At 51.5% G+C, this 10,595-nt stretch overlaps 1 protein-coding gene across 5 annotated transcripts in view; it reads right to left on the reverse strand.

The window, feature by feature from the left end:
- Positions 1 to 864: 864 nt before the first annotated feature.
- TTLL4 (tubulin tyrosine ligase like 4) overlaps positions 865 to 10,595 on the reverse strand; it is a 26,323-nt gene continuing 16,592 nt past the window's right edge. The window contains exons 11-19 of one of the 5 annotated variants that reach the window (XR_001859575.1): positions 10,157 to 10,255; positions 9,468 to 9,602; positions 8,595 to 8,732; positions 6,672 to 6,774; positions 5,908 to 6,118; positions 3,220 to 3,290; positions 2,547 to 2,629; positions 2,061 to 2,236; positions 1,658 to 1,747 (exon numbers count right to left, since the gene is read on the reverse strand). Coding sequence is in view for 3 of the 5 variants with exons in the window: in XM_008628858.2 (XP_008627080.2) it covers positions 1,606 to 1,747; positions 2,547 to 2,629; positions 3,220 to 3,290; positions 5,908 to 6,118; positions 6,672 to 6,774; positions 8,595 to 8,732; positions 9,468 to 9,602; positions 10,157 to 10,255 (982 nt within the window). In the remaining 2 variants the exon portion in view is untranslated. Of the gene's footprint in view, positions 1,748 to 2,060; positions 2,237 to 2,546; positions 2,630 to 3,203; positions 3,291 to 5,907; positions 6,119 to 6,671; positions 6,775 to 8,594; positions 8,733 to 9,467; positions 9,603 to 10,156; positions 10,256 to 10,595 lie in introns of all 5 variants that reach the window. The other 4 variants (XR_001859577.1, XM_008628858.2, XM_017726939.1 and 1 more) reach the window with 4 other exon arrangements.

Genomic DNA, 10,595 nt, shown 5'->3' on the forward strand with positions numbered 1-10,595 from the left:
GTCAGCTGGGGGCGAGCTACAGGGTTGGTGGCTACAGGACCAAAGGGACAGGGCTCTATCTAGCTGCAGGGAGCAGCTGGATATTGGCCCATGGTGGGGTAAAAGAGTTCCCTGGTGCTGCCTCACAGCAGGCAGGAAGAGGAGGGATGGGGCCGAGGCCTCGGTGCTGGCTGACAGGATGGCCCAAATCCCGCAGTGGTGCAAGGGCCCATGGGGCCAGGCCCTTACAGCTGTGCTGTGCAGAGCAGCCTGGCTCCAGCCTGGCCCTCGTGGGTGCTGGCAGCAGGGAAGAGAGCAGGCATCTCCACTTTCGGAGGCTATTTTCAGGTGCTGGAGAGAAGCCGAGGAGAGATGAGATTGTCACCAAGGAGACCAGAGAAACAGGGCCCAGCACTGGGAAACGGTGGGCTGTGAGAAGAGGGGAGGGAAGGGCTTTCTACCAGACCCAGGGCCCACACATGAGGCTCAGCACCTTCTCTGGGCCCCAAGAACCTGCCCAAGCACCCAGCATCCAACCACCAGGCTGCGGGGCAGAACCCTGAACTGGTAAAGGCCAGCTCTGGGCACCCAACCCTTCCTACCCCTCCTGTAAGGCTGGGGTGCATTGTTCCCCTTGGTTAATGATGCATGGGATAGTCCACAAGACATAAGGAAGACCCCAGACCAAAGCAATTATACTGGAAGCTGCTCCTCCATGCATGGGGGTATGTTTACCTGCCATAGGGCAGCAAGGATTACCCCCAGAAGGACAGGGAAAAGCGGGGTGGTAGCACAAACCCTCCCTGTACCAGAGCCCAGTGAAGCACGAAAGAGGTGCACTTCCCACCAGACACAAAGAGGTCAGGGAAAGGAAGGCAGATGAGAACCAGGAAAGCAGGTGAGTGTTTACTAGAAATCCTTGAGAAACAAAGTAGAGAGCAGACCGAGGAGAAGAGCACCAGCCTGCAGTCCGTGCACACATGCTGCAGGGCACACCAGAGAGCCAATGGCCTTGAGAAGGATGCTCCCCCCCAGCAGCTCTACTGCTCCCACAACCAACTGGAGCCACACTGGTACCCATGGTCTGTCCTGAGCTGCGATGTGCAAGCCTGAGGTCTCCCACAGAGCCTGGTATTGGGGGAAGGCAAGATGTTGGCACAGACATTCAGAAAGGATAAAACTGGGCAGTTTTACTCCCTCCCAGGAGTGGGGTAGTGGCTGGGGACTTTTCTCCAGGGGCCAGGCTGCAGCAGGGCAAGAGCAGACTCAGCTGCCAGCAACTCAGGACACATATACAGGCAAGCAAGGACTCAGCCCGTGCTGACTGGGGACAAGAAGGGCAGGCTCAGCCAGCTCCCATGCAGCAAAGAAACCACCATGTCAGGCTTTAAGAACAGTCTAGGAAAAAAGGCCAGATAACCCGCACTTCCTCTTGTTTTTCCACTTGTTTTAGAAACTGAAGTCGCACAGGTCTCTTTGCCCAGGAAAACATCCCTCTCTACAACCAGCCCCACAAGCAAGTGTGCAGTGTGAGGAGCTCCCACAGCCTTGCTCTACAGAGCTAGCTCCTGTCTCTTCCTTTGAGGTAGGTTGATGCGTCCCCAGGGAGGGACGGTGGCTGCTTGGTCACATCACCAGGGTGGTGTCAGAGAGGCAGCCAGCAGGTCTCTGGTCGGCTCCACCAGTGCACTTGTTGAGAGGTAAGCTCTGAGTAGGGCTGGGCTCCAGGCATCTCGTGAGATCCTCACCAGCTGAAGAGAGGCATGTGCTACAGAAAAAAGGAGACCCTGAGCTTCTTAGGGACAATGAGAAAGGACCAAAAGGACCATGGTGCAATAATCATCTGCCGAATCATGACACATGGAGATAGGGCTGCCAGGCTCATCTACTGCATCTCCCATCCCAGGCAGCACCACTCACCCCAACTGGTATCCCAGTATCAGTGTGACTTCAGGGTCACAGCTTAATCTCCCTGTCTGTGTGTAAACCCAGCTCCACCCTGGCCTCAGCACAGGAACAGAGATGTCCTTTCCCCTTAGCACCAGAGACCAGGGATGTGCCTCCCCTTCACTTTGGCTCACCTAAACAAACTCCAGTCCTCCACCTCTGCAGGAAGCTGTCAGCAGCCCAGCTTTGCTCGGGGAAGCTGGGAGCTTCAATAGACCCGGAGGCCTCACTGTTTCCCCAGTCAGTGCTGCAGCTGAGAGCCTCTGCTCACTGTTAACCACATCAGTGCCCACAGAAGTGATACAGGTTCCTATGTGGGGAATATCTTGTCAGCATGTTCTGATCATGACAGCTCCAAACATCACCTGATCTGGCTGTTCGGAGCTTCATTCCCATCCAAGCTGGGTGTACAGTGCCAAGGAGACATGCCCAGTTGCACAGACATCATGCCAGCCCCATCTGTTGGCTCTCCAGAGAGCAGAGGCTTCAGAGCCTGCAAACCAACCTGCTCCTCTCCCCTTAAATAAAACTGTGTTTCTGGGCCACCAGTTCTCTACCAGGACACCAGTCCTAAAGCCACGCTATGAACACCATGAACATCACAGCCAGTGCAAACTCACCCCAGTCTGCCCAGTTCCAGTTTGCTGAAGCTGTTCGATTGAATGCTACTCGTCTGGAGGAAGAATGACTTTGGCAATGACCACTGTGGGAGGAGAGAAAGACAACAGAATGACTATTTAAGTCGTGGCAAAAATCCCTCAAGCCTGCTGTGCTTTGCCACAGACTGCCCTAGAGATCTTCAGCTAGAGCTGCCTCACTGCTGTGCATTGTCACTGCCACCAGACTGTTCCCAGAATAGCAAACAGAGCAATCTTTGCTCTCTGCCTAATGAATCCCTCTGCTGAAAGTGGGAGTAGAGCATCTCGAGGTCAAAACAGTAGGTTTCTTTCAGAGGATCATTCTATTGTAAGGCACGGGAGTGACAGACAGAGATGACTCCCTTGTAGAGGGGAACAATGGGCAGGAGAAGTGCCAAATATGTAGGGCTGTGCCCAGTGCACCCAAGGATATTCAGATGCAAAATACTTGCAGATCTGATATACTGTTCACGATTTCATGTTTGTGGGAAATAGGGCAGCATGGGTTCTTCCAGACTCCTGGAGGCCTTGGCAAAGAGGGAAGAAGGCAAACAGGTAAGACAGGAGTCAGAGGAAGGAGAACAAGCAGGCTCTCTACCCAGCTCTGTGCAGGTAAACAACCATCTCTGCCTACCTTACCCACAGTTATACGCACCATCTGGGCCAAATCCGTCCCTGCCCCAGTGTGGTACCCTTTGACACACCAGTTCTTCAGTAGCTCCAGACCTGGGAAGTGACAGAAAACAGGAAGTGAGAACGAACAGTCAGGTTTACAGAGAGTTAAGCCTTCCCAGTTCAGGGCATGAAAATATGCTGCACTGACCACGCAGAACATGCTATGCAATAACTACTTGAACACGTGCTTGTGCGCCAGCAAACACGGGGTAAATCAAGGGCGTTCACCCTTTGTACGAGCAAACATCAGTGCGTGGGCTGCTGCAGTGCTTGCCTTCCTCCCAGGGAGCCAAGACATTCCTTGCAGCAGGCTAAGTGAAACAGGGAAACTGGGGCAACACAGGATTTGCCAAATTAGACCAGATTGGCTGTCCCCCTGAGCCCGGTGCCTGCCAACAGCAGCACCTGATTTGGGCTGCACAGGTGAAAGTTCCCACAGTGCAAATGTAGAGCAGCTTTGCTGTCATCAACCCCTTTCCCAGAGGAGGGCAGCTCAGGTAACCTCCTCCTTGCACAGCACTGATCAGCTGCAGCATCCCAGTGCATCATCTCCTCCCTCCTCATCCAGAGCTCGACATGGGCTGAGACTTCATCCCTGAGGGAGTGCAAGACTAGCACAGGCCAATCTCATCGCTGGTGTGACTGGAAGGGACCATTCCTCTCACCACACACAAGACGTGGTGCTCCAGAGTATGGCAAGGTCATCTTGAAGCAGAGCCATGTGTTCAACTGCACTGAACAGGCTCCACTTCCTCCAGCTTAATCCTCCAGCTAGCTTCCTGCTAGCTGTTCCCACTACAGCCAAGCACCCTGCTCTTGGCCAACCCAGAAATACTGAGAAATCCAGGACTACTCCCATCCTGTTTTCTTATTTAAGAGCCTTAGGATCATAGCAGAAGGCTAAGGTGGCTTGAGAATTAAAAACCAGAAGAGCAATGGCTAGGAACTTGATGCTGTCCAGCTGAGATTATAGGATACCAGGAGAAATCCTCGCTGTCCAAGGCCTGTTCCTTGGTGGTCTTTCTGCAAGTCCCAGAACCTTGTAAAAAAAACCCCTACACACTGGGGGCTGAGGGGAGCAGGGCAGCTTGGATGCCTTGTCCTGGGTCTGTGCACCAGCCTGGGCTTTGCATCTTGCTGGCTAGGGGAAGATGAGTGCTGCATGGAACACAGGGGGACAGGAAGGGGACAGGGGGAGGATGGGTTCCAATCAGAGCTAAAGAGCAAGGATAGGATAGAGCAAATCTACTCGCTTGGCTTCTTTGGGGAAGCTGGAGCACTGAACCAGGACCCTTGCCTGAGCGGCAAAGTTCAGGGCAGCACTTCAGTGAGAACGATGACAGAATCTTTCTTCCAGTTGATGGGAGATCATCCAACAAAGATACTAGCAAGGCAAAGGATGACACATGCTGACAGCACAGCCAGAGAAGGCTATGATGTTACCATCTCTCTGTGAAAGATTGTTACTGACCCCTTTGATATTTGCTTTAACACCAGTGAAAAGTGACAAGAGCATTTTTCTTCTTTCTGGAAAGATGAGTGCTGCATGGAACACAGGGGAACAGGAAGGGGACAGGGGGAGGATGGGTTCCAATCAGAGCTAAAGAGCAAGGATAGGATAGAGCAAATCTACTCGCTTGGCTTCTTTGGGGAAGCTGGAGCACTGAACCAGGACCCTTGCCTGAGCGGCAAAGTTCAGGGCAGCACTTCAGTGAGAACGATGACAGAATCTTTCTTCCAGTTGATGGGAGATCATCCAACAAAGATACTAGCAAGGCAAAGGATGACACATGCTGACAGCACAGCCAGAGAAGGCTATGATGTTACCATCTCTCTGTGAAAGATTGTTACTGACCCCTTTGATATTTGCTTTAACACCAGTGAAAAGTGACAAGAGCATTTTTCTTCTTTCTCTCCTTGATAGCCAGGTGAGGAGTACACATACAGTCACTGCAGTGGAGGGCCAGCTCCTCCAGAAACCTCTCCATCTAGATCAGACATTGGATGGAAAACCCTGAGCCAGTCTCTTTTCATTTTCTCTAACCCTTCATGCTAGACTTCATTGACTCTCTCTCCCAAACAGCTTCCACTGCTGCCCTGATAGAGACAACCTGGGTGAGAAGGAATTGGTCCAGTGCAGCTATGCATTGTTAAAGGGATATTTTTTTATTAAAATACAGAGTTGTGTCCTGAAAGGATGGAAATGTTAGCTAGATTTCTAGTGTTTAGGAAAAATTTCCATCTGTACGCTGTTTTTCTTCAATTAGAAAGCTGCAGGAGACCAGGGAATAGGCCCAATTTTTCCTTCACAGATCACCTGTCAGGAGCAAAGCCCAGCAACTCCAGCTGTTTCTCCCTCAAAAGAGAGCAGAGGAACACAGTAAGAAACCAGAGCTACAGGCTGAAGACAAAATCTCAGTCTGCTTCATGCCCAGGGCACCTAGAAGTGCTGCTGCTGTGTGTACCACAACAGTCATCAGCTCCCATGAAATTAGAATAAGCTTTTTGTGATATTTGAAGCAGTCTAGGAAGGTAACACATTTCCTAGGGGTTAGTATGCAGGCAGGCAGCTCCCCCTCAACATGCATAGCTCAGAAGTCTCCCACGATTGCTGGCAGGCAGCCTGCCTGAGTCAGGTGGCTGTGCCAGGCTTTAGGAGGCCAGTTACCTTTGTGTCTATTCAAGTAGTATTTGAGCTCCCACTGGGTCACCAGGATGTTAAAGTAACGAGGCTGCTCGAAGAAGCGCAGGTACCGCATAGAGATGTGGCTGGGGAACACCCGCTCGAACTGCCCACGTCGCGAATACTCATCCTCTGTCTCCACCAGGATGCGAACATCATCTGGAGTCAGGATGTCCAAGACAGAAGAATAAAAATCCTGCAGACAAGAGCAACCCAAGGTCAGGGAGAAGCATCTCTCAAGCAGAGGTCTCCATGTGTCTGAGATCTTTAGGATACAGGCCACATGGAAACTGAAGGAATCTAGGTTCAGTGGTGACACCAACACTGCACAGAACTGAAGAGAACCCCAATTCTGCAGCCCAGCCTCTCTTAAACACACTGCCAGCAGGCACACAAGGCCAGTGGCTCTAGTAACCTGCATGGGGTCAGCTGGCAAAGGCTGTTAAGAGCTGCACAGATACATAAGGAGGAACAGGCAGTGCTCAGACTCTGGGGACTGGTGGGTAATGTGCCCCTTTAGCACACACCTATTTTAATGTACAGATGAGTCAGTGAGACAGTGGCTTAAGCAAGCTCAATTTATTTCTGACCAACTGTCTTGTAACCCACTGGAGCCCAAGTGCGCCCCATCATCTGGCTGACCCCAGAGAAGAGCACAATCTGAAAACGGACAAGGGACAGACTTGTGGGACTGGCTGGGACATGGGCTTGGCATGATGGTGCAAGTAACAGGGGAGGTTGTTTTGTACCTGGTCAGGTATCTTCTGCATCAAGTAATAGGCCTTCTTCATCTTCTCTGCTCTGAAATGCTCAGATACTGGCTTGGGCTTCTCCTTCAAAGCATTGCCCAGACTGAGGACACAAGAGAGGCAATAGAGCATTTAAGTGGAGAAGACAAAGTCCTGTCATGGCAGAGCTGCTCCCAGCAACTTCTGAGAGAGTAATGACACCCTCATGAAAATGCCATGGAGGAGAGAACACTTTCTCCAAGGATTTCACTAGTTCTGAGATCAGTGATGCATCCACGGCCTTGTGCATCAGCACAGAACCCAGGAAGGATGTGGGCTGGGAAACTGGGAGGGCTCTGCCAGCTCCTCACTAAGGCATTTCAGTGTTCCTTCACCCAAAAGATGAGCCATCACCTCACACTCACATAGGATGCAAGAGGGTCAAAGATACACCGTGACCTGATTCACAGCACATGAAGCCTGGTGGGATCTCGTGTGTACATCCCACTTGGAACACAGCTTCCTAACTGCAAGCACAGGCATGGGGGTACAAGTACTCAGTACTGGTACTGTACAAGGAAGAACAGAACTCTTAGATCAAAAACTTCCTCTGGCAATATCCAAATACTCTCAGGACACAAATTCAGACACATGCCATGGGAAGTCCTGGCCTTCTGTACTATCTGACCAGCAACCATCTATTCTAAGCACCAACTGAACCATTTGCGGACGCCAGAATCCGGGAGATACTTGTCGAAAACCTTTTAACCCATCTATCAACAGCTTTTTTGTTCTGCTGCTGCAAAATTTATTAGTTGTGTGCAGATCCAAACAGAAAGAGCAAAACCTTGAGTGTGCTGCATGGTGCTTGGGTAACATACAGATCTGGAATTCTGCCCACATGTGGAAAACCCCTTCATATGCTTCCCAGGGCAGGAGATACAGTTAAACAAGCTTGCCCCTGGATGCAAGAAATCTGGTAATGCATCATCTGAACCATGTTAAGGATCCGCTTAATCCCCTGCAGGTCCCTCTGAGGACACCTGCCCTTCAGCACTTCCACTGGAAGTGGCAAACCAGCGTGTGATCAAAGCACCGCAGACAAGCTGGTGAGAGCTCCCCATCTGGAACAGGCCCATGTTCCAAGCTTCTCCACTAAAGGCACAGGGCACTCAGAGGGCAAGAGTCCCATGTTTTGGCATGCCCACACATCACTGCATGCTGGTGCTTAACCCAGCAAGCTGATCCTTCAGTGACATATGGCCAGCAGCCACTCTGCTGCAGGGAACAGACTGGTTTCCTTTCAGCCTTTAGGTTTGAAACCAGGATAAGCCCTAGCTGTAGTGAAACACAGAAGGATTAGGGGCCTGGCTGGACACATACCCAGGAATTAGCATTCTGCACAAAACAGTCATGTTAGCTGCAAAGTAATACTGTGCACACCTCCACCTATAGGCTGGCAGCATGTGCCACCTGCAGTCCTGCCTAAAGAACTGATAACTCCAGCATTTGCAAAATAACAGGTGCTCCTCTTGCTCCAGGCAGCAGCATGTCAGTTCTGTTAAGTCAGAGGGTAAGTGGATCCAACCCCAACAGAGCCAGCCAGTTCTCCAAGCAAACAGAGAAGCAGTGAGACCTAGCATCGTATTAGCTCTGGCAGGGGAAGGACGAGAGACAACGACTTAACTGCAGAGCAAGCACAAATTACATTGGCCTCACTTCCAACTATGGACCCGCAGAGAGGGCATAAATCCTTCTGCCTTGAAGAGACCAGAGGAACCCGATACTCAGGCAATGAGGCAAGTTTTTTGGACCCATAGCTGAAGCACCAGCAAGCACAGGCTCTCAACAGCTAGAAGCCAGCATTTGCTGGGCTCCAAGCAGCACCCAAGATGAAATCCCACAAGAAAAAAGCCTGCTTCTCTGACAGAGAAGGGGGCTGACCTGCAGGTAGAGCCACTTCTTATCTGTGTCCGTGAGGCCACACTGTCCATGCTGGGCAAAACAAAGCCAGCGAGGTTGAGGAGGTCCCGAATCATCTGGCCCTTGATGCTCACATCCAGTGGGGAGTTGGAGTGGAGGCTGCAGAGAAGAAACATCACAGCAGCCTGAGTGCTAGAATAGAGGTGTTGAGCCCCATGGCCCCGAGTGCAATCTCTGGGTTATTACTGACTGAGATACAAACACCAGCCTGTCCCTTGTCTCATCAAACCAGCCGTAAGACACTGAGAGAAAAATCCTGACAACAGTTCTTTGAAGGGGGGGCTTCCAATCAGAAATAGTTAATTTTTCCATCTCTTCCCAGGTTTGCTAGAAATAGGTAAGTCCATCCCCAGAGCCCTGTGTTGGACCATGGCTCTGTGTACAGCTCATGCCCACCCACTCTCGCAGACAGGAGGGGCCATGCTCAGTTACACTGCAGCTCCCAGCCCTGCCTGCACAGCCGGCACCACACGGCCGGGTGCCGTCAGGAAGCAAAGAATGGTGCACGAGGCAGTGGAACTGCTGATTGCTTCTGCCCACGCAAAGAAATCTCTGCCATCACCCGTTCTGTACAAGACACATCCCTCCTTGGCCTTCCTTTTTTAACATACTCTTCCCTGGCTCTAGCTGGAGCATGCCCAGCAAAGCTTTCTGAACTGCAGATGAATGTTGCTTTCACAGACAGGGAGTGCTTTGATTCCTGCAATCTGGAGAGAGAAGCTTCAAAGCCCATGGTCTTTCAGCACAGGCTGCAGGGGACATCACAAGCCAAACTCACTTTTTAGTAAAAGAAAGGCCATTATCCACTCTGCTGTGGCTCAGAATATGCTTTACCTTGGGGAAATGTTGACTTCTAAGATCCAGGGCTTGAGGTTTTCATCCAGCATGATATCAAACCCAAACAGCTCATGGCAACAATACGGTCGGCGCACGTACATCTTCACCAGGCTGTTCACATAGGGCTCAGAACTGCAAGCCAAGAAAAGAATGCTTGTTTCCAACAGTCAGACAGCAGAGCTCTGGCTGATCACAGCACATGCTGACAGTTCTGGAAGCATAATGCAGCCACGTGCTGCGGGAGCGGGTGGGCTGAGGGACCAACACGGGCCTGTGAGTTGCTGCGGCTTCATCACATATGGATCCAGCACTGCATCCTGAGCATCCCTGCTCTGTCAGGTAGCATCCACCTCTAAATACAGGATTCATCCTGCACCAGGGACCATTCTCTCAGGCTCCCAGGCAAAGCAGGGGAGAGGGCAGCAAGCTGGGCAATTCTGGGTACACCGCACCTTCTTGGCCTTCAGGCAGGTCAGGGAAATGTAAGGTCTGTTTACCCACTGCAGCTACTGCAGCAGAAGCATAAGTAACAGGATGAAAGGAGGATCCACAGAGAAATACTGAAGCCAACAGCAGTGATACCATTTCAATTAAGAGCAAAAGGACCAGGCTGAGAAGGGACAGGACAGTCAAAGGGGACAGGGTGCACCTCACAGAGACACAGAGCAAGGGGTGCCAAGACTCACGCAATGATGGTTTTAATAACGATGTCCTTAATCTTCTCCCAGATGGCCTCACTGTTAACTCCCTTCTGGGTCAGGTAACTCCAGAGAGCTTTGAGTGCCCTGGGAGAAAGAAAGCAAAGGAGGTAGCTCTGTAGCCCCTTGCTGGTGGTGGCAAAAGCAACAGAGGGGAACCCTGACAGCACTGTTCCCCAGCATGGCAATCCTCCTGACATTCTCAAGCCTCTCAGTTCCCGGTTGCTGCTCTCCCCAGCCTGGCCCCTGGTCTTGAAGGCCCAAGCTACTAGGAACATGAATCTGTCATAGACTTCTCTCAGAACAGTCCCAAATTAGCACATGAGCTAGGTAAGTCAGGCCCAGATCTTCTCTTCCCTCCCCCTCCATGTCCTCAGCAAACCTCCCCTTCCTGCAGGCCTTCCCCCGCAGCACTGCAAAGCGGCTC

The sequence above is a fragment of the Corvus brachyrhynchos genome, unplaced genomic scaffold, assembly GCF_000691975.1.
Source record: "Corvus brachyrhynchos isolate BGI_N302 unplaced genomic scaffold, ASM69197v1 scaffold490, whole genome shotgun sequence".
In the NCBI taxonomy this organism is placed as follows: domain Eukaryota; kingdom Metazoa; phylum Chordata; class Aves; order Passeriformes; family Corvidae; genus Corvus; species Corvus brachyrhynchos.